Below are 24041 nucleotides of genomic sequence, written 5' to 3' on the forward strand. Positions count from 1 at the left end.
AGGGTCCAAAGTTTTGACGACGTTCTGAAAACACGGCAACATCTCGTGTCCTGGCATAAGAACTATTCTGCATTCAGGGTGTCATGGCGGCCTTGTCTTCCCCAATCAACATCCGAAAATAACGGCAGCTTCCAGACAGTGGTCTCCTATAAACACAGCCTCAGGTTACGTTACGTTCTGGTTATAAATACATGCCAGTTTTCAGATTTTGAAGTGTAAAGTAGTTTTGAAAAGCTTTGTATAGTTTCCTTTCACGTTACAATGATGTGATACCTTGTGTAGGTCTATCACATAAAACATGAATACATCAAAGGTTGTAACGGAAAGAAACACGAAGAAGTTCAAGGAGTATGAGAACATTTACAAGGTGCTTCCAGTAGTAATTACGTCTGACATTTTAGAAGCAATAACCATTAATAATAAGGATAATTGTTTTTAAAGAGGGAAAAAAAGATATATATCTATGCAGATGTACTGCAAATTGGAAAAAAGACCGAGGTGGATACTTTGGTATTTAGTCCAAGAGCTTTGTAAGAAGCAGGAAAGACTTGTCCTTGGCTGGAAGCTAGCATGCGCTAACACGTACCACGTTAAGGCTCCTCCTGTAGCATCTGGGTCATAAAACAAACTCTGCAAAGGTTCAAAGGGGAACATTCCCGATCTGCCTCTATCACACACAAACCAGTCCTCTCTGATAACAATGTCATTCTGATTGCCCCGTCCTAACTCTCTCTCTTTGCCTCCATGTCGTTCACAGACATCACTAAAAGCAACGCACCTTGCCAGTTTAGCACACCCTCCCCTGTCCACCTGTCCCCCGTCCTTCAAAACTCCAGCCAGCAGCCGGCCGGCGCTCACAGGCGCCGGAGGTCCGTCAGCTCCGAGCGCTTCGTAGAGACGCTCGTGGTCGCCGACAAGATGATGGTCGGCTACCACGGACGCAAAGACATAGAGCACTACATCCTGTCTGTGATGAATATTGTAAGTTTGGTCCTACTCTTTGCTCTAACGGGTTGCAGATGTCCGCGGTTAGCGGCGGATTTATGGACTCACGGGGCTAAGACATCTGACTTTGTGTCTTTCCTTCTTTTCTGGAGGTCAGGTTGCCAAACTGTACCGTGATTCCAGCCTGGGAAATGTTGTGAACATTATTGTGACCCGTCTAATTGTTCTCACGGAGGACCAGGTACGTCCGAGTCTCTTTTCCTCAGCCTGAATCGTTCACCTTTTCAAGTTGGAGCTCTCTTGTCTGCAGTGGGTGTAAAGACGGATGCTCTTGGCATCAGTGAGCTGCCGTATTTTTATTTGACTGCCGTGGCTAACGGGGCAGAGGGAAGATAGACTACTCACCATATGGACAGTGCTGTACATGAGAGCCGCGCTCCAGCATCGCTCCTCAGGGAGCTTTGATTAAAGGTTTTAGAGGCACAGAACATACAGTATGGTTGATGGAAAAAACATCTGCTTTTTCAAAGATACTGACAGTTGAAACCTCGTATTTACATAAGCTGAATAAAACGACACAAACCTTTTTTTCCCCCCCCGCCATCTGAAGTTAAATCAGACCAAACTTTTCTTGTTTTAATTTAGCAAGAATTACCAAAGTTATTTTCTTTTGCTAAATGCCAGAAAACCTTTTTTATTTTAGAGAAAATTTTGCAAATTTCCTTGAATTCAAATGTTTTTCCATTTGACCAGTTTAATCAGGGTGAACCATTAAACTGCATGACTTGTGACAAACATTTAGGCAATTCTAACTAAATTAAGCCAGAAAAGTTTGGTCTGATTTAAGTTCAGACCAAACGGCGAGAGAAAAACACTTAATAACAAAATGTTATCCTCATATATTATTTATATAAATAAAAAAACTTCTGATGCTTCATTCAAAATGAGATGTTTATAAAAACGGCAAACCCCAAGCTTTTAAACAGAATCTAATAATTACGTCCAACATGTACCAAATAGGCCACAACAGAGGACAGGATGTGTTGATGTGAACAGGTTTGTACTCTATGCATCACTTGGCTGCATGCAGCTGTTTCATGCTGCACTGTGTTGCACGTGTCTCTCTCCCAGCCAAACCTGGAAATTAATCACCATGCTGACAAGTCTCTGGACAGTTTCTGTAAGTGGCAAAGGTCCATCCTGTCTCATCACAGCAGCGGGAACAGCATTCCCGAGAACGGAATGGCTCATCACGACAACGCCGTCCTAATCACCCGGTAAGAGTCGGCCTGCAGCTCCCGCTGCCGCTACAGGCTTAGCTTACTGCCAGCACAGCGATCCAGCGTTCGATTCAGGGTAATTGTCTCATTTTAGAGCAAATAGCTTGCAGGTTACTCAGCAGCCGCCAGCTATGCGCTACCGGTTCGGTCCGGTTCACATCCGTACAGTGTGTATACCTGCCTGTGAGGGAATAAAGAACTCTGTACTGGAAATAAATTGTGCTTTTACAGACGTACTGTACCTGTCACCCAGCAATTTATGTCAAGGCTGTTAGCATAAAGCAGCAAGAATCCTGACGTTAGCTGGAAAAAGGCTTCAATGTACCCAGAAGTGTTTTGGCCGGGTTACGTAGCAACTGGAAACTGTATTCTCCTTCTGGTTTGGTCTGGGGAGGAAGGCTTTGATTGACAGGAGCTTTTGGTTTCTGTACAAAAAACAGCTTTTCCATCATTAGCGAATACTTTCATGTTGTCTGTCACTTGATGTTCTCCAGGCTCTTTTTGCTTTTTATCATTTCTAGCTGAATGTGGTGAGCACAAGAGGCTACATTCAGAAGGCAGTAAGGAGTGTTGCAGAATTAAATGTTTCAACATGTCAACTTCTGAGGGGCAGAAGGCCAAATTAGGCTTGGAGAACAGTCAGCTTTATTTTAACTAGGGCTGTCACCATTATAAATGTGCGCAAAACAAAACAAAAAAAAAGCACAATTATGCGGTCGCAGTGTTTCCATTAAATAAGAAACGCAGTCAAAATCACAAGTGAATAAGTTTATTTATACAATAAATCTTTTAAAACATGTCGCATCACGATCCTCCATCTACTTCCTGTTTTCTTCTTTGTAATTTGCAGAAGTAGAAACATTCTGTTACTGACTTGTGACGTGAAAAAAGCGTTTCCATTGCAGTTTTGCACAAATAAACCAATTTTATTACGGTAACACATGCAATTAATCTAAAAGGTTTAATGTGTTAATGTTACATAAACCAGATTAATCCCTTTGCCCATCTAAAGCTGAGCGAGGAGAGTCAGATTGTTGTGCTCAGCGGCAAATTTTGCTTTAAGAAACACCATGTCTAGTGCAGGCGCTCCGCATGCAGAGGTTACAGACTGTGACTTTGAGTTCAAGTCCTCGCTTTGCTGCATGCTTTCCTCCCCTTTACTTTTTCCTTCTTTCTGTCACATTAATGTCGAAGAAAGTCAACTAGTGCCACAAAAAGTTAACATTCCCATCCCAAAAAAACAACAAAAAAACCAACGTCCAGACAACCAAAAAAACCTCACTGTGACGGACGTTTGAATAAAATCAAGGCAGCATGTAGCCTACTTATTGCAACGGTGAATTATCCTTCCATCGAAGCCTGACCAGTTTTTAATATACATTTCTAAATTACGTTTGAAACAAAATTACTTCTTTAAAACCTTGCTCAATGAGAAAACTTGGAAAACTGAGATGTTTGGTGCGAGACACTAAAACATTTTGTCAAACATTTTCTGGAAGTGTGCATTTTGACATTTCAAGCTTACAAAGTTAAGCGTAGTGAAATACGCAGAGAAAGACAAAAGACAACAGCTAAAATCTGACGCTACTCCATTTTTACTTAGGTTTGGTGAAGAAGGAAGTTGCGCTCAGTGTCATCTTTAGAGGTTTTCAGGTCATTTCCTTGAGTGGTTCTTGGTGCAGCGCCACCACAGGTGTGGAGGGGAACAGTTTGCTCAAAGGGTTTGGTTCTTTTGACACAGTGCAGTGTTGAGAAAGGGAAATATGACCTGTCAGGCTCAGAAAACAGTAAAGATTGAGGGAATCAATCAAAACAAATAAATGTCGTGAAAGTGACTGTGACTCAAAAGGGAAGACGGTCGCAGAAAAGGCGGAAATTCAGTTCATGGCGCTCTTGAATTTAATAGATTAAAAGCTTCGGCAATGACCGGATCCTTCATTTGAATTGTATTACGTGTTGCTGGAGCGTGTCAGAGTTTTCTTCCGCTCTATTGGATTACGTCCGTGTGGCGTTATTGTCCACCGAAGCCTTTCTGTTTGTTCTGCTTTGCGTTAGAGCGCTGTAGCTAAGGCTGCAGAAAGCTCTGGCAGTGGACGGAGGAGGGAACCAGGTGTTTTTCTAGAAGCAAACCTGTCATGACTTCACCATTGTTATACTAAAGGCTGAGATTATATCTGGCCAGACTGTGATTAAACAGAGAAAGAATGGAATGGCCAGGAGCCAGCGGAGGAAAAGCTGTGTAGACGTGAAAAGAAAATGGTTAATTTAACGTTAATATTTGTGTTTCTGTCTTCTTCCTTTTTTTTCTGAACCTGTTTTTAGATATGACATCTGCACCTACAAGAACAAACCCTGCGGGACTTTAGGTGAGTTGTTTAACTTCACTCACGATAACTAGCTGTGTTGGTTTTCTAGTTTGGCCTTCAGCGTGTCCTCAGGCAAACTTTATTTAGCAACTTTGTGCGTCTCCTTCAGAAGAACTCCAGACGGTTCATGTGAGACATAATGAGAAGGATGTTTTAATTTGTGTTAATATAGCTCCTCTGTTGCCCCTCTCCCCTACCCCCATGCTTGTTGGCTGAGGCCGGGGGCCCAGAACCTGGACGAGTTGCGGTCAACTCCTCTTAGGTTCCTCCAGTTCATAAAACTTCTCCGTGTCTGTCCTCCAACTCTAACCTCCGTTTGTTTAAGGTGTTTACACGTCCACTGGCGGCTTTCGAAAAGAGAGGGTGAGAGTGTTGGGGAGGGGAGAGGAATGGTGGGGCTGTTGGAGTGAGGTAGAAAGAGGAGATGGACTGCAAGTAGAGGAGGTGGAGTTGAAAGGGAAATGGAAGGGGAAAGAGACAATTACAGGGAGAGTTGGGGAATGATGGGGTGATAACCAGGTTTTGCTGATATTGGGGGGTGAGTAGGACATCAACCAGTGGTAAACTGCCCCTTCAACTCCCCCTCAAACCTCCTCCCTGTCCATCTCTCCCCATCTTATCTGGGTGAAGGCCCCGCAGGCTCCACAGTATATCTCGGAGGTAATATTGTGACCTCTAGGGTGCTTTGACAGATTGACCGCATTCGTCACATTCCCCCCGGTCGCCTTAATTGCCCTGGCATCTGGTCGGCTTCCTCTCCGTCCCCCTCTCCACTCCGTTGTCCTCCCCTCTCCCCTGCTCTCCCTCTCTTCGTCGGGGATCACGCTCGGAGGTCAGATCAACAGACCCTAAGGGTCGCCGAGTAATCACGGGGCTGGAAGATAATGCGCAGTACGCCCTGGTGTTAAGAAAACAGCCTTCAGTGCGGTGTGTGTGTTTGCACTCAACTCACTCTCATCCCCTCCCCGTCCTCCCAAACCCAACACACACAAACATTCTCAGGCTAATCGTAGAGTAGCCACCCTTCTTCCTTTCCCCTCCCTCACCTCCTTATTTCTTCACCTTCAGGCTCCTTCTTTCCCCCCCACGGTAATGGTTTCAGTAGCCCCCTGATTTGCGAGTCTATTCTTGTTTTAGCCTCTTAGCGAAGAGGATACTAAAGCCAAGCCACCTTAAGTTGGGAGTTCTGTTAGGCTTCGCATGAAAATGTTGAACAGTGTTTACCACCAGTCCAGGAGGTGGAAAGGCAAGCAGTGCTGTCCTTGTTGTGAATATGGTGACAGATCAGGCTAACTTTGGCATGAAGCGAATCCTCCATTCGTCCATCATGTGGCTACTGCTGATCTTGTTGTATTTCATTTGGATTTGATGTGACAGAACAACAGAAAGTAGCATATTATTGTGAAGTAGGGGAAAGCAATACATATCTTTGGGGTATGTCTACCAGTTTTGGACACAAAAAGATCCCTTTTGTCCATTCGCTCTTGCAAAATAGGGAAAGCCACTGCTTCCCCACATCGAAAGGATTCAGGTGAGGTGCTGATCAGGGAGCCACCAGTTTGTCTCCCTTTGGAGGTTTTTCTGCCATGTCTCTGGGGAATACCCACCACTCGATTGCAATGATGTTTAGGGTTGCAGGGTTTCCTCAAGAGTGTTGTAACCCGTATCGGTCCACCAGGCTTTACCTGCTCCCCCACCCCACCGGGAACTTGAATAGGGTTTTCTAGACAAAGATAACACCGATAGTAAATACAGATTAAGCTAGGTTTATAGTTGACATATTGAACTGGGCATGCGAGAGGTCGACCACCAATTGCGGCCTCCCTGCCTCTTCCCATTGGTTTCACACACATTTCCAAATTACGTTACACAAATTTGGAGGTGCACGAGCACCTCCAAATTTGGAGGTGCACGAGCACCTCCAAATTTGTGTAACTTTTAACATTTTTTAACACAAAACCACGGTGGGCCGCTTGTGGATCGCCCTTGCGCCCCAACACCGGGTTTAGCATGTTTTCTGGGGGAAACCCTGAATGGTTGGAGCACAGTTGGGGAGATATGAATACTTTTCAAGGCTCAGTAAGTGGAACTCCACAAGAGTCAAGAACAAAACGAATGCCTGGACGTTACTGGCCCTCGTTCAGTTAAATAATTTCTTCTCTCATGTCCTGAATCGTAACAAGATTGCTGCTAACTCGTGAGCTTGTAAGTTTTCTTGCAATCAAGTCAGATTCAACTCGATTAGATTAGGCCAGATGGTTTCGAGCAGCACTACTTTGTAGAAAAACAAAAAAAAAAAGAAAAAAAAAAAGCCAAACTTAAAAAAAAAAAAAAAAAAAAAGTATGGGAATGGTTTTAGCCAAAGTAAGCCATTACACAATAACTCAACACACACTCTCAAACAGACTCACACACCTGCTTCGTGCTGTTATATGATCCCCTCTCAGGCCGGTAGATGTAATCTGTGAAGAATTGCCAGCGGTCCCCTTATCTGACCTGTCAGGCTTTAGGGGAGAAAAAAAAAAAAAAAGAACCTGCGACACCTGGACTGTAGAGCGGTTTTGGCTTTAACCCCACCGCCCCCCAACCCTTTTCCACCTCTCTACGAGGAAAACAGAGACCGTCTGACAGGTTTCTGCTGAGGCACGGCGCTAGCAATCCCTGCCTTTGTAGCCAATAGCCCATACCGCAAACCTATAGGTATAAATCCATAACCCTGTCCAGACATTTCCTGAGTCTTTTTTTTTTATTTTTTTTTAAGTCAACCATGCGGGTGATTTCAAACTAAAATCTCCATCCTGAATCTCCATTTGCGCTTGTTGAGGAGTCACCCGTTTTTATGACCATGTCTCCTAAGAATGCACTGCCTTGACCCCGTGTTTGTGTGTCTGTCTGGCGTGTGTGGATCTGCAGGCTTGGCCTCCGTGGCTGGAATGTGTGAGCCGGAGAGAAGCTGCAGCATCAATGAAGACATCGGCCTTGGCTCGGCTTTCACCATCGCACACGAGATAGGCCACAAGTGAGTTCTGAAGGCTTTTTTACAACGAGATATTAACGTGAAATATTAGTTTTGACGTTACGATGCAAAATGGAGACGGATCAGGCGAAACGAAACAGTCCAGCTTATAAGCGACTTGTTGGGATTCAAGAGTTTCAGTGTCAGGTCTTTCTCGTGTTTCAATGTCGTGATAGTCTTTATTGTCGTAGAAATTCAGCAGGTTTTTTTTTTTCCCCCCACCAGGGGGTCTTTTGTGGGCTCTAGTGTCCCTTATATGTCAGTAGGCTGACAGGAAAGGGGGATGTACAGAGGGGGAAGACATGCGGCAAATGTCGGCTGGGTTCGGGAATCGAACCCCCGACCGCCGCATCGAGGACTGAAAGCCTCCAAATGTGGGTCGCGCTACGCCACCACAGCACGCCCCCGAAATTCAACATGTTTGATCTTTGATTCAGAATCCGTTATTTCAAGGTCCAACCAAGGATTGGGTTTGCAAATGATCCTGTGGCTAGACAAGCTACGCACAAAACAACGGTTGCTCTGTTTTTAAAATGTAACAGTGTTTGATGTGCTGTCCTTGATGAAATGGAATTGAATCAAATTGAATCGAGTCTCAATCAGATGCTAATTGTGTGGCTTTCTAGAAAATTGAATTTCTTAAAAATACGTTAAAAATGTCTGAGACTTTGCTTTTTTCTAATGATGTTAGCTTGTCTTGCTAAATTTTTTGCTCTGCATCTTGTGGCGCATGCACTTCAGCTGTGTTTAGTCAGCTTAAATCGAATTCACGTTTATTTGATTAGAAAGCCAGGTTCGTTTGGTGAGGTGTGAATGTGCAATCAAACTCTGATCTGGACCAAAAACAAAACAAAAAACAACTCTGGTCCGTCTACAAACCTTGGTCTGGGTTTGGTTGGCATGGTTCAAATTCATATGTGAACGACAAGCGGACCGAATACCGCTCCAAAACCAGGAAGCACTTTACAGCAAACAAATAAATACAACCAAAACAAACACGCGTCTCTAGCACTAGCGGCTCGTAGTCTTTTTCCAAAAGACAAAAGAGAAATCCTACAACCTCTGACATCGTTTCATTTGTGTTTAAGAAAGAAGATCTGCTAGGTCTTTTCTTCAGAGGTTTTTGTGTCCTTTCTTCATATGTTTCTTGATGTAGCGCCACCACAGGCCAGCGGGGGAACAGATTGTTTCTGAAGGGTTTGGGCCTTGACACAGTGTAGCGTGAAAGAGATCCACAGCAGCTGAAAGTGTAAGAAATGTTGCAATTTCAGTCTCTTGTTGAACCCAGTTTTCCGCTCCACCAGGTGTGAATACGACCTTCAACAGATTTTCAAAGAAACACAGATCCTGTTGTGTGTTTTCTGTCTTTGTGAGCATTGTGTCGACTTCCTTTCTGTTTTTACATAAACGTTTAACATATTTTTTTACTCCATTATTAACTCATTAAGATGGGCAAGATCTATCTGATTGTTATACCTTTACTAGATTTTAAACCTTGTTCTCCGAAGAGTCTTTGGTAAGTTTCAGTTCCTAATGTTGCATGAGTTCATAATGCAGCAATAACTCTCAGTTATATAACTTTATCCGTCTGTCAGATTGTTGTTCTGAAGGTTTGACTCATTCTTCTTTCTTGTGCTCGAACCCAAATTGTCAGTTCTTCACTTCACCCCTCTACTGATTAGCTGGTGAAGATAAAGTATCTCTGAACATGCTGCTGCGCGTTGCAGCCAAACATCTCTGCTGACTGCAGCCTGTGCAGAAACTTTCTCAGTATTTCCACTAAATAAGAAACCTAATTAAAATCACATGTGAATCCGTTTGTACACGCGATGAGTCATTAAGTCCAGAAATCCGGGACTGTCCCTTTAGACGATTTTGTGACCGGATCTTGCACGGGAACTCTTGAGCAGCTGTCGTTCTTCAGGTTGCAGTGAACACCAGCAGATGGATTGCTCTGTTTTGGGCTCTCCCCCGATTTGTCATCTTGCCCAATTATCAGGTGCAAATTTGAGTTTCTCCGGTACTTTGGTTTGCAGTCCATGCCGACGTCTCTCCAACAGCCCGAGTTAGGAAATATTAGCATTCTGTAGTATTTATATTTGCTGATTCTTCTTCGGCGTTACGAAGCTGTAAACAACCGTCCTCCACGAACCGAATGAGGCGGCTTTTGAAGGTCTCTCAATATTTGGAAACAGATTCAAGACGGACTGAACATCTTTGTTTTCACTTCCTCCACTGCTGTGGACAAAATTATGCATATAGCATCATGGCGGCGCAGAAAATCAACGCCACCATTCACGACTTCCTTTCTGAGAAAGCCCCAACTGAGCAGTGAAGCGAGAGTTGAATCAATGGCCAGGTTACCAAAAACGCCACTCAACACGACTGGCATGCTCACTTGTGGTGAACTCCAGACAGGACCTGTGGAGCTTTGTGTTGCGCGTTATGAGCCGGAGTCAGGTTTCCAGGCCGTGTCGGTCAGGTGAAGCTCGCCTCAGGTCGTCCCTAAACACCTTTGATCCCTTTCACAACTCCGACTCCTCGCTCCTAAACAAACATCACCTCCTCCTCCTCCTGCTGACGTGTCTCCCACCTACATATCTCTGCTGCTCTCCGCCTGGTTATAAAGCAAAAAAGAAAAAAATATTAACAATAATAATGATGATGTATTAGTCTACGTATCCTTGTCAGGGAGAGGTCAGCAAGATGGCGAGTTCCTTTATTATGTCTCGTGTCTGCCTCTGTTGCAGGGCGGTTGTAAAAATAGTCTCGGCTTCTGGAGGATGTATAAGAAAAGAACATTAAAAAAAAAAACAAAAAAAAACACGCGCTACTTGGCGTGGGCTTCACCCGGCCTGATTTATTTCCAGAGTTGGGTAAAATGTCATAAACGCAAGGCTTAGAAAAACAGCTTGAGACTGCGCCATGCGGTCGCGTTTGCTATATGCATCAGACCTGATTTGTGCTCCTAAGAGTCTGATTTGACATCCTGCTCTATCGTTCAATTTTCTTTCCAGACAGATAAGGCTTTCCGTTATTTGATGATGATAGGTTTTTTGGTTTTTTTTCGACATAAATCCTTTCACGTCTGAACACAAGCTGTTTGGGAGTTTCTCTGTTCTCGGATCCAGAGGATTCCTGCGTCCTGGCTGCAGCCGGCCGCCGCTCTCCCCGGCGACCTGCTCAGACCTGCAGGCGCTGATTGACAGGCAGGCATCCGAGCGGTGATTAGAATTTTCTTCTTCTTTTTTTCTTGGGTTACCGCCCAGACAACGTTTGACCCCTGACCCCTGCCACCACATCTGTTTCAGAGCTCCACTGAGGCGGATATGTCCTCCTCTCATCGGCAACCTGGAGCTTCTCTCTGTGCGTTTGCAGGAAACGGCCCGCGGTCGCTCGCGGCTGCTTCTCATTCACCTTCCTGTTTCGTGTGTTTCAGCTTCGGAATGAACCACGACGGCATCGGCAACTCCTGCGGCACCAAGGGCCACGAGACGGCCAAGCTGATGGCTGCTCACATAACGGCCAACACCAACCCGTTCTCCTGGTCCGCCTGCAGCAAAGACTACATCACCAGCTTTCTCGAGTAAGTGGATGACGGCTGCTCCCCCCCCCCGTGGGACTGTCTGAGTGGGTTGGCCCTCGCCTGGGTGTGTGTGTGTGTGTGTGTGTGGGTGCGTGTGTGTGTGTGTGTGTGCGTTTTGAGCCGAAGAGGGAAAAAGGTGCTTGGATGTTTTCCTGCTCGCTCCCAGATGTCTCGGTTTACAACCTGCTGCCTTCGGCTGCCCCTAGCGTTCCTCGGTCGGTCTCTCCCCGCCCCGCTCGCTCACAACCAGACCTCCTTCTAGCCGTCTGTGACGTCGAAGCGCTTTTCAAGTTCCGCGGCAAGATCCACTCAAAGGGTTTTCCTCTTTAGAAACTGCACTCCCTGTCCACTTTCCTTTCATTTTTATTTCATTCGCTCAGTAAAAAGCTTAGGGCTGCAAGTAACGGTTATTTTAGTCATCGGTCATTAGGACGATTAATCGATTGATTGGATTTTAAAACTGGCACTTCTGCGGGGTTTTCATTTAACCACATTAGCCCTTTTTTATGCAACATTAGAAATATAATTAAAGATGCAAATAAATAAATAATGATCCAGTCCCTTTTTAAGTAGGAAAATAAAAATTTTACTGGCTAAAGTGTAAAAATAGTAGTTTTTGTGAAAGCTTGATCATTTGTAGCTTAGGTAGTTAGATCACAATAATGAAAATTAGAAATAACAACAATTAACTTTTTTTTTTTTAAATAAATTTGAACCGTGTGAAGCTAAAACTGACACTTAAGGAGTTCTGTGTAAAACACGCTTACAGACACAGAAGTTGCTTTATTATCTGCAAGGCAAAATGTAAAAAAAAAATAAAAATTTGTACAGTTTTGCTCTAGTTTTTGCTCTGAGTGTGTTTTTCTTTCATCAAATCACCTTTTTTTGAATCTGTATGCACAAATTAACAATCAGTCAGTTATTAAGTTTGTTGATGGTTATTTCAATAATCGATTAATCAAAATTAATCAATTACTAATAAGGGCTTTCAGCCTAGAATAGCTCATGTAACAACTAAAAGAAATCATGAATGAAAAGGAGCAGAAAGAAGTAAAACTTTAAATCTGTCCCCCGTTTCACATGAAAAGAATACTAGCTACTCAACTCTGAAGAGTACAGCAAATTATATATAATACATTAAGAAAATACACAACAAAACATCCACTTATTCAAAGCCATATAGTTTTGTTATTATTTTCAAATTTCTTTTAAATGTAGGATAAGATTGTTCCATAAACTGACACCTCTCACTGAGACGCATCTTTCCATCCTACGTTGTTCCGAGTCAAAAATCTTTTGGCGAAAAGCTAACTTTGGCTCATTTTCCCTCAGTAACAACTTCCACACTGAAGACCATTGTTACTGGGACCACGTGTTGCCTTTACACAGCGCACATCGTCACTGTAAAAGTGTTTTCCTGAAAGCGGATAACGGCTCAAAGCGATAAAAACTTTTGTCGTTGGGGAGAATAATCTTGAACTCTACCATACCTGTGCCTTATAGAAGCTTGTTTTTAGGCTGCTCTGGGTTTTTACTGCCTTTTCTTTTTCATCGTTTCGCACAAGAGCTGTGTGTGTAAACTCTAATTATCCTTAGTTTCGCTCTCTCAAGCGGAGCATTGGATGTCGCGCAGGCGTCTCTCTGCCAAGTAAACAACCCTGGCGGAGGTATTGGCCTTGTTTTGTAGGGATGTTTTATGAGTACCCTCACTCACATTTTAGGAGTCATATATTCTCCCAATTTGCCTGCCAATTTGTTATAAATCCCCATGGTCAGGAAGTTTATTGAACTCAGTTTTAGTGTTTTGGTGGGGGGGTTTTTTTCTGCAGGGTTTTTTTGGTGGGAGTGAATCATCCCTCTGGCCCCGGCGCTGCCAGCGTCGTCTCTGTAGTGACATGAATGAACGCTGCGTGAGCTCATTGATCGCTGACTGTGCTGCTTATTAGAGAATATTTCTGCTTACTCTACTGAATTTGGCCGAGTACAGCAGACCACGTCACAGAGCGGCGGCCATGTTGGCGGCGTGATCATTTTCTCTCTCTCCGCGGCGTCTGCCCAGAGCGCACAGAGAGAGTCTGGGTTTGTCCGCTTCTCTTATTGATGACTGATTCCCTCGACGGACAAGATGCGGAGTTGTTCTCTGGTCTGTTGGTTCTCCTGTCTTGACAAAGAATGAAATGAAACTTGGACTGGTTGCATGTTTTATTTTAAGCAATAGGATGTATGTAAGCTTTTCCCAATAAGCAATAAATCCATTATTCGTATCATAAATTAAAATGAGCGCAGTGATTTTCATTTGGTCGTTAAAAATTTTAAATATTGTTGACTTTTGAGAAACGCTGCAAACATTTTGATACTACAAAGTAGACAGTTTTCACTTTTTCCAGTTTTCCCCGTCTAAGTTGAATGATTATTGGTTTTTCAAATGCAGTTTTGGATACTGAGGCTTCATGATCCATTTTTATTATTGTGGTCCTGATTGTTTTTTATTATCTTTTAAATGTGTCCCAGTTCCATTGTTAAATGTTCTTAAATTTATGACATTTAATAGGCTATTATCATGCTTATTATTATATTAGTTTAAAGTGGTCTCAAAAAAGCAATATTATAGTTTATCACTATAATTTCTGGGACATTTTATCCTCAAATTGTCACGATAAACGATAATATTGTTGTCTTAAGACAATTTCAGCATGGTAATGGCTTAATAAAATAAAGTTCACCCTCTCAAAGATCAATAAACTTTAATTACTAACGAACATTTGGTGCTGGAAGACATTTTGAATATCTAAAAAAAACCCCAAAACAAACAAAACAGGAAATAAAATGCAAACCAAAGTCTCTGCGAGTAAGAGTCCCCCGGAAACCAACGCACCAGACTTTTTTTTTCTCCTGTATTTGGTAGAAAGAGGTAGAAACATGAGAAAAACAACCAGCCCCTTTTCATTCTCCTTTCATTCTCAAATTCTCTTAGAAACCGTTTCAAACATCACCACTGCTTTCTGCCCGAGCTGTCCGCCGGGCTCCTTGGTCTCCGCAACGCCGTTTGTTCACGTAACGTCCTCCAGGAAACCTCTGGAGTCAGAAACGGACCAGGCGGGTGCACACGGAGATTTAAGTCCCACTCAGGTGTGAGCGCACAACTTTGAACCCGCTCCAGATCTTTCTCTCTCACCTGCGTTGCCATTTTATTGGCTCCTCCATGGATACGGTCCAGGCAGAGACATATACAGTATCGTATCAAAGAGGCGTGTAATCAGAGAGGGCCGGTCAGTTCCTTCCTGCTGCCTCCGGTGGAACGTTGCTGTTTGTTTGTCTCTTCCCTTTCATTATTAGGCGTCGGTGTGTAATATCGACATTAATGACATATTATTTTGGACCTCTGACAAGCGTCCCGCCGCGGTGGTTTGGTAGTTAAAGCGCATGAGTCAAGCAGCAGCAGACGAGGTGTGCTGGGTCCTGCGGACGGCTGCAGCGAAGGCCTCTTCGTGTTGGAAACAGTCCTAATGTAGGTTTGTGTTTTCGACAGCTCAGGTCGGGGAACGTGTCTGGACAACGAGCCTCCAAAACAAGATTTCCTGTATCCGACCGTGGCCCCGGGGCAGCTGTACGACGCCGACGAGCAGTGTCGCTTCCAGTACGGAACCTCCTCGCGTCAGTGCAAGTATGGGGTAAGAAGGCAGCATCTGGCCCGCTGCAGTAATGCTTTAAGAATAATAATGATGAAAAAACATTTTAAAAAATCAAAACATTTCCCTAGTCCTGACCCTCCAGAATATCACTTTTATGTTAAAACACCAATTATACTTCTGGTTATTTTTGTAGAGCAAAGAATGTTGCCATAACATCTCAGTGCTGATTCTGCACAAGCATTTAATCCCTTATTCCGAGCTAAATTACTGTTCAGTAAACCAGCATGAACAGTAAGGTGTTGGTGTAAAAATAAGTTTGTTCTCCTACCGACTCATTTGAGCGTGTAAATATATTTCACTGCTGCTCTTCTTTGGCTTGCTTTTGTTTAAAATGTAATTATTTTTTGTATACAACTTAGTTTATTTATTTATTTTATTGCACTACATCCAATAAAGTCAAACTCAACTCAACTTGACAATAAAACGTTTAACAGATCCAGGTTGGTTTTATTTCTGTTGTGGTATCAGCAGCAAAATGAAAACTGTTGGGAAACTTTAGAGTCCAGTAAACCGTGAAAACAACACGTCAGTGGATGTAATGAATGACGCTTGCTTGGTAAAGATTCCTTTAAAGAAGAAAGTAGAAGTCACAGGTGCTAGTTGCCAACATATCCAATGCTAACGTTTGTCTAGCCATGCTAATGGCCAGGAGAGGAAGCAGGAAGTAATCAGAGGAGGTGGGTGACCAGGCAAGGCATGCTAGCTGCTAGCCTATGCACATGAGTAATCTCCTTCTCATTCGCCAGTGCACTCAGGTGGTTGCTTAGTTACCGGTATCAGCCTATTTTTAATCAGATCCATATCTGGCTCATGAATATGTGATTGGATGAAGCCTCCTGCGACAACAGAGTAGCTACCGCTAAGCAATAGTTTTAATTTTGCAGCTCGTACGGCACGATTTTACATAACTTGAAACTTATTAAATAAACTATTTTATACACGCCAACAGCAAGATTTTTGCAATATGACGGTACAGATCCTCAGTGGTCCAGGAAATAAAAAGTCTTTTAAATGAAGGCAACTGGACTTCTTTAGTTATCTTGAAGATGTTTCTTCTCTCATCCAGGATGACTTTTCCAGTTCTGTAACTTAAGTTGGGATTAGCCATCACACAGTGACCTTATGATGCTAGGCTCTGGTCTAGTCTCATGATTGTGTCATTTACAAATTTTCATAAGTAAGGTTTTAAATGGACCTAAGAATAAAGCCTGGGAAACAGTTCATTTAGGAAATGAAAACACAAGTTAAATACTGGTTACGATCTTAAGATAATTAAATAGCGACACCGAATGATCACACATAGAGTCAGACATCACAATTCTACAAAAATGTTTTGCAGAACAACAATAGATTATTGCATAAGATCCAATAAAATAAGCCGTGGCAAATAGTTATAGAGGACTTTAGATTTATTTACATGAAGCAATAACTTCTTTGCACTTCAAAATATTCTTTAAGTTCTGCATCAGTTCTAGCCATCGATACCAGGAAACATTTATAAAAATCTAACAGGACGATATCAGTACAGGAAATAAGGAAACTTATGTTCCAGACAGATCAGTAATATGAATGAGAAACAAAAGTGGTCCCAAATGGCTCCCTGTGAGACTCCACGTCTTATTAAAGCAGGGATGGATGTACGACAAATTGGGGTCAATTATTAAACAGCCTTTTGAAAATGTTCCTTCAAATCCAGAATGTTAGCAGATTTAACACTGAATGTGTGGGGATTAAATGTGGCTAATTATTGTTGTTTTATTTGTTTCCAAGGCTGTAAAGTTGCTAAATAATTCAGCTCTCAGTCCACCTTCTACAAGACTTTGACAGAGGCAGTCAAAAACCAAGAGCAACTTCAGGATAAAACGTGCAGACTTTTCAACAAGTGGACCCAGATTGCTGCTCATTACATAAATATTTTGGCACAAACCAGGAAGAAAAAGCCAACTAATCTCCACTAAACAGGGATTTGCTAAGAACATGAGAGATTATCTGGGTTATTACATTTTATTGAAACAAATATCTGACAGCAGATTACGACAGAATCCAAAATGACGTCCCGCTGTTTTGGCCCCTAAGCTCATAATTGTGGTTTTAGATCAGGATGACAGACACACAGTTATGGAGACAATCCACCACAGCATGACTGGAGGTTTTATTATGGAAATCAAATGATAATGCCTTCTATGATTGATATGCTCCCCCTATAATCACAGCTCCAGAGGAGACCTGAGGACACCAGGTCTAATAAGTTAAAATGCCTCGTTTGTGGATCAAACTCCAACTATTAACTTTTTTTCATGCTTTAAAAAAAAAATTATTGTTCTTATACTATTATATTATCCGATATCTGATAGTTTACATCTTGCCCATATATGCATTAATAAATGTGCAGAGTCATTTTATGGTTGCAGTATTTCACTGGTAAAAGATGTTGCCTAACACGTCATTCCTCTGGCTCAGTGTGTGAAATGACAGGGGAAAAAAAATGATTTGCAGGATTAAAGATAGAGAAAATGCAAAATTGGATCCAGAAATCTGCACTACGTTCATTAATCTTCTGCGTAAAAAATTCACTGCCACGCGTGGATAAATAAAGCAGAGTTGCTTAAATGAAGAATGATAAAGTGAGTGTTTCATATTTTATTAGCAAAGAAAGAAAATGGTAAATTTAGTCCTAAATAAGCAAAGAGATATTTCCTTTAAAGTTTCTCTCTCTCTTTTTTTTTTTTGTTTGGAACTGGCTTCCACAAGATTTTTTTATTTTTTTAGCCTATAAATTACAGAGGTGTGGGAATGAGCTGCTTGTGCGTTGTCATACATTACTCAGACGTGTAAGATTTAACAGAACGAAAACCCGCATGGCTGACTTCTTCGTTTGGTTTGGGATTCAAACAAAGATGATCTCACGAAACTGTGTAATAAAAAACAGCAGTCTGGCATCTGCCCGGTGTCATCCTAGCACATTTTAAGTATGTGTGCTTTATTTTTTGTTCCCTTTAAATTATTGTGCAAGTTAGAGGTCAGAGGGAGGAAAATAACACCGTGGCGCGTTTGCTTCATGTCAATGGACGGCAGAATATCACTGTAGCCTGTCCCATTGTCACAATGACATAAAATTAATTTGATTTATCTGAACATTTGCAGCTTTACATCTTAGACTGCAAAGACAATGCTAACGTTTAGCTGCGATGCATGTAATTCACCGGTTGGGTGTCGTGAAGCTTACTGGAAGAAGAATGCGCTGCCAGCAACCGTCCTCCACTGCGACGAGAGAAGTGCCAAAGAGAGGCGGTCATTGATGTTAATTCAGTATTTGGAGGCGTGGCCAACAGGGACTGAATTGAACGAATGGTTCGTTCGTTCACTTCTTCTGTCACCATCTCTAAAACTACAGGCAGACCACAAGTCTAAATCAGTGAAGAAAAACAATGTCATTGATCACGACCTCTCCTTCTGTTCACTGATTGGCCTGCTAGAGATTTTCCTGGAGGCAATCCAAGTCAACGGGAGAAATTCCAGAACATCATGTGAAAAGAGATTAAAGTGGAGCGGAATTGCGTCGGAAGGCAGTGACCAGCATTGGACGTAACGAATGACCTGTAACTTTAGATTGAAATTCAAAGAACATGAAATATTTAATTTCTTTGAGGCTAGCCAGAACCGTCTTGATCGGCATGTCCAGCAGGGTAGGTACCTGAAGGGAAATATAGATTTGTTAAAAATCTACCACAATGAAAAAGCAAAACTTTCTTGAGCTGAAGAGCACACACAGTATATTATTTTGTGTTTTTTGGTATTTTGGTGGGGAATTGCCCAACATAGTTTGGAAACACTGGTGCAGAACAACACAGCTACCATATTTCTCCGACTATGGGCTTTAGAGGCTTTAACTAAGCGTACCCTTGTTGATGACTGAGCCCCGGGGGTCGTCACGGACTTTAAATCTCAGCTTGAGACTGCGTCAGAGGTGGGAAAAGCATTACAGTCGTCAAGAGAGGATGTTTTGTTTTTTTTTACAGCGGTAATTTAGCTACGTGGATCCATCCCATCGTTGAGTCACACTGGAAGCTTACCGGCACAGATGGGAGTTCTTCCCAAGTGCAGTGGAAGCCGAAACCTTTCAAATAAAACAAGCACCGTTTGATGCCTGTATTAGAAAAGTCTTTTTCATCGTCAGCTTGTCGTTGGCTAGCATAAATCCGTCCCAGCGCTCATCCGCGTTCTTTGAGGTCTGGACGGCTTGACCTTTGAGTGTGGCTGATGATAGTGAACGGAGCGGCGCGGTGGCTTATTGAAAGCACCTGGCAGAAGGGGAGAACTTGCAACCTGAGAGTGTCAGTTTGCTGCTTTATTTAATATGGACAGGCTCTGGGAGCTGTGGGCGTATTTGCTGACCCCGGGTCTCAGGATCTATGCGAGGAGCCATAACTCTCTTTCATTTGCCGCTTACAACTGTCCCGTAAAAGAAGCCTTTGAAGTCGAGAGATGGGGGGCAATCCAGTTTGGCTCAATGGGAAATCTAATGCAAGGCTGTACAGGACTGTTCTGGTAGCACGGATGATCCGTTTATGCTGCCTTCCTTTTCTGCGGTAGTCCAAATGGATTCTGTAGGAGTTCCAGGAGCGATGCTTCAGAACCACTCAGCAGAACCGGCCCAAGGCACATGAGAGTGAAGCGGCTGATTACCGCTTAGGGATCCCACGCCACCAGGGTGATGACATGATGCTACACACAGAACTGTTGCCATAGCAACTGACTGACAACAGCTCCTCTAGTGTATCAGGATTCAAGACCAAAAAACAAACTAAAAAGTCCCACACAAAGCACAGAACATTCAGTCTGTTACAGTATTATGCTTTCAAGCTCAAAGTTTATTTTGCGATTTTTAATAAATGGTCATCTGAACACAGTGGTGGATGATCAGCTAATTTAACCCTCTGCTCTACTGATGATCTGTCGCAGTTGGTGTGTGAGTCGCCCTTTCTTTTTTAACTGAATCAAAACACACCGAATTCTGCAGCACATCTACATGTTAAATTACCAAAGTCAAGCTAGCATAACTGACCTACTTCCCTCTCCCTCACTAATTTTTAAATTCAAACTTTTTCTCGACCTTGAAATCTAGTTGTCGCAGTGTACACGGTTAGTAGCAAAGAACTGCGTCCCTTTTTCTTTTGTATGTTGCACGTACATTTAAGATTTAACATCATGTTGACAACTTCACAGCTAAAACCGATGATTGTCATGGTGACGTCACAATAGAATGTGACATTTAAGAATGTCACTTTGAAATGTTTTAAAAATGTTTTTAAAAAATGTAACTTTTTTTAATTACAGTGTTATTTAAAGGAATGTTTTTTTGGGGTTTTTTTCCCCACCAGGGGGTCTTTTTGTGGGCTCTAGTGTCCCTTATATGTCAGTAGGCTGACAGGAAAGGGGGAAGGAGAAGGGGGAAGGCATGCAGCAAATGTCGCCGGGTCCGGGAATCGAACCCGCGACGGCCGCGTCGAGGACTGAAGACCTCCAAACATGGGTCGCGCTATCCCCTACGCCACCACAGCACGCCCCCCGTTGGTTTTTTTAAGTAACATTGGATAACACCATGGAAAAACAATTTCTCTATTGTTTTTGTAGTTTGTACACACATAACAGATTAATCTCTTCCTGCTGTTTGGAAAATGTTAGACATCAAACTTGTCAACTTGTTCACTGTAAATTTAATGTTTATCAGTTGATGTTACTTTCAAATAATTAAAACACTATGGCACACTTTAATACCACTCATTTCTGAAAATCACAACAGACACGTTTACACACATAAGAGTAGCGTATGAATGAAAACGCATCAGGTGTTGACATATTGGCATAGGGGCCCCAAATGAAAATCTGCTTAGGGCGCCAAAAAGGCTTAGTCTGGCCCTGCCGCTCAGTAATAGTGCAGATATCTGTCAGGGCTTGGAGCTTGTCTTCATCTTAGACTTGGGAGGCCTGTTGCTCACCCATGGTTTCCCATAATGAGGCGCCAAAATGGGGATTTCTTGAACTGATGTCACGGTCCCATGTGGTTCTGAGGCAAATGATGAAAAAAAAGAAAAAATGTTAGTCATGCTGTTGATCCAGCTGACTCTTCATTTCTCATAAAAGCGCATTAAGAGCACCGGATGACCCTTGGCTTATTGCTTAAGATGCACTGTGATCTAAAGCATATGGCCTCTTGATGTCAGAAGACAAGACGCGGTCTCAACTCCTCTCGTTTTCTGATTTCATCTCAAATGATGTTGATTCATAGATTAATTTCTGTCATTTGTCTTCTTTTGTTTTTGCTGATCTCACAACTGCCAGGCAGCAGAAGAAAAACACCAAAAGGAAAACCACAAAAATCCAATGATAAATCAGCCTCACTCTTTTCCCAACAGTTCACCCCCTGCAGCCCTCCAGTCTGCTGATGTGATTTATTCTGACCAACTTGCTTTTTGCCTTCTTTCCTAGGAAGTGTGTAGAGAGCTCTGGTGCCTTAGCAAAAGCAACCGCTGTGTAACTAACAGTATCCCGGCTGCAGAGGGGACTCTGTGCCAGACTGGCAGCATTGAGAAAGGGGTAAGTCAGTCACATGGTTGTTTTTTTTTTGCATATAAAAAATATTGGAAACAACCTAAAAGAACCCCTCTCCTAACTTTTCCATAGTTTATTTTCACAACAAAAAGAAACTAGTTTTTTTTTTTCCAGACTCATGAAATCACCCACAGCTAACAACCAGTTAGAAGATTGAACCTCATCTTAAACCAGGGATGTCCAAAGTGTGGCCAGGGGGCCATTTGCGCCCCTCTGGATGATTTTGTTTGGCCCTTTGGTCCACAATTTAAGAATTAATTTGAGATTTTTACATCCACATAAAATCTTCTTAAACATTTATTTAGGTACAAGACAAAGTGTTTAGAGTTTCTGTTTTATTGGTTACATTTCGCTAACTCCAGCGACCATTGCTCAACCTTTGTTGTCAAAAGTAAAGACGGAAAAAAAAAACAGGAGAAAAAACGAGGATGATAAAACTCCAAAAGGTTTTGGACAATATTTACTTGTTGAATACAGCAACTATGCAAGACCTGTTTTTTTTAGTTTTTTAAAAAATAAAATTAGCTTACTTTTGGTTTATTAAGATAATGTCTATTTAATATGTTATTGAAGAGATAAAGACAAGGAATGACAGCTAACAGTTAACCAGTCGAGGAATTAGTTTGTGTTTCGTTTTCCACTGTGTCACAGCATCCTTAAAGCCGTAATAAAACTAGCTTCACAGTGGATGCATCTAAGCAGGCAAAAAAACATAAAGAAAACTGTTCACCTCCTCACCTGTGGTGGCGCTGCACCAAGAACCACGGAAGGAAACAACATAAAAACCTCTGAAGAAGATTTCTGTCTTCACAAAACATAAACAAAATGGAGTGGTATTGGTTTTTAGCTGTTGTAGGATTTCTCTTTTGTCTTTAGCTAAAGACTGCGATCTATTTCTCCTAACGGTTCACTCAGAAATTTGTTTTGGTTGTATTTTACCCAGAATGCCTTGCACTATGGTCAGCTTCCTGCTTTTGGAGCAGGAAGCTGCTCCTGTCTGCGTGGCGATCACATATCCATTTGAACCGCACCAGAGTTCACTTCAACTGAACCGAGACCGAGGTTTGTAGGCCAACCAGAGTTTGTACCAGAGTTTCATTACGCATTCACGTAAAAACCATCTGATATTTTCCTACACTTCATCATTATGTACTTCTTTGGGTGAATCTATGAAATAAAATAGTTTTTTTGGTAGTAAGTTCAAGGGAAATTTATACTTTTGCAAGGCGTCATCGATGTACATGCCTTACCTTTTAAGGTCCGTAGACTTTCTTTAGCTTTTCTTCCTTTAACCCTTTTTGGCGATCATTTGTTTGGTGACATTCACCAATCTCAGCTTCCACAAGGGTTCTTTTCCATAAACATGCTCTCCTCCAGTTGCTGCTGCCATTCACGCACACACACACACGCACACACACACACCCACACACACACACACACACACACACACACACACACACACGCACACACACACACCCACACACACACACACACACACACACACACACACACACTCACCCAATCCTGAAGAGTTGTAGGTCATCAAGCCTCTGATTATGCCAGCCAGGTTAGGGGGAGACAGTTTTAACGTGGATTACAGCAGCCATTGTCGCCGGACGGTCCGCGCTCCAAAAGGGAAGAATAGGAGAGCGTCATGAGCTGTCGCCTGTGATTACCATTAGCTGGTTGGAGCCTTTGAGGACCGGAGCCCACGTACACAGGGAGGCCCCAGGTTGAAACCATAGGGGAGGAATGGGGGGGCCCTGCCCCTGCTGGAGGAATATGATTGTCAGCCGTTTCTCTTCTAGCGTATGAAGAGCAGAGAAGCAGCGAGTTTGACGGAAGAGACCATAGGAGGGAGTGGAGGGGATAAGAGAGGATCAGTCAAGCTTTTGAGTTTTTACTGTCTTCAAACGAACCCATGGATATGAATTATACTTTAAAGTTTTGAGCACCGATCCCTTTGTCCTCTCTCCCTCTGCTAATGCTATTCTTGTTTAGACAGGGCCTTGGCACATGAATGGAGCGAGTCAGACAAATAGAACGGTGGCCCTAGCGAAGCCCTCACCTTGACCGTTTCAGTTTCACTTTCAGTGGGACAATAACCCACTGACCCAGTTGGAGAGACAAAAGCCACTTTCTGATCCCCTCCTCCACCACCAACGCTGACCGGCTTAGCCCCTGAAAAATAACTCTGCGCTCTTTTTGTTCCTCTCCTGCCTCGGGAACCATCACACATCCACGGAAATTGTCAAGCCATGAGCTAGAATGTTTCAAATAGTCATATAATAGGTGAAAGTTTTTCTTTTCTTATGATTATATAACCAGCTTTTATTTTAGTTGCACAACTATAGGGGTTGTGATGGCAGGTTTTCATTGATATTATTTTAATCACTGTCTCAAAGTGAAGTTCCTTGCTAAGAAACTTGAACCCAACTGGAAAAGACTTGTTGGGCTAAAAGAACTTAGCCTGATGCAAAATAGCAACTCAATGCCAGTCATCGTTCCCAATGCGAACGTCAGGATTTGTAGAGAGATTTTTTC

General features: G+C 42.7%; 1 protein-coding gene across 4 annotated transcripts in view; it reads left to right on the forward strand.

The window, feature by feature from the left end:
- The window catches only part of adamts6 (ADAM metallopeptidase with thrombospondin type 1 motif, 6), a 77457-nt gene that overhangs the window by 13096 nt on the left and 40320 nt on the right, over window positions 1-24041 (forward strand). For 3 of the 4 annotated variants that reach the window (XR_006368655.1, XM_044096738.1, XM_044096737.1), the window contains exons 5-12: window positions 758-981; window positions 1103-1186; window positions 2077-2222; window positions 4548-4591; window positions 7505-7610; window positions 11047-11193; window positions 14723-14864; window positions 21375-21482. Coding sequence is in view for 3 of the 4 variants with exons in the window: in XM_044096738.1 (XP_043952673.1) it covers window positions 758-981; window positions 1103-1186; window positions 2077-2222; window positions 4548-4591; window positions 7505-7610; window positions 11047-11193; window positions 14723-14864; window positions 21375-21482 (1001 nt within the window). In the remaining variant the exon portion in view is untranslated. The remainder of the gene's footprint in view (window positions 1-757; window positions 982-1102; window positions 1187-2076; window positions 2223-4547; window positions 4592-7504; window positions 7611-11046; window positions 11194-14722; window positions 14865-21374; window positions 21483-24041) is intronic. The other variant, XM_044096740.1, reaches the window with a different exon arrangement.

The sequence above is a fragment of the Gambusia affinis genome, linkage group LG17, assembly GCF_019740435.1.
Source record: "Gambusia affinis linkage group LG17, SWU_Gaff_1.0, whole genome shotgun sequence".
Classification (NCBI taxonomy): Eukaryota; Metazoa; Chordata; class Actinopteri; order Cyprinodontiformes; family Poeciliidae; genus Gambusia; species Gambusia affinis.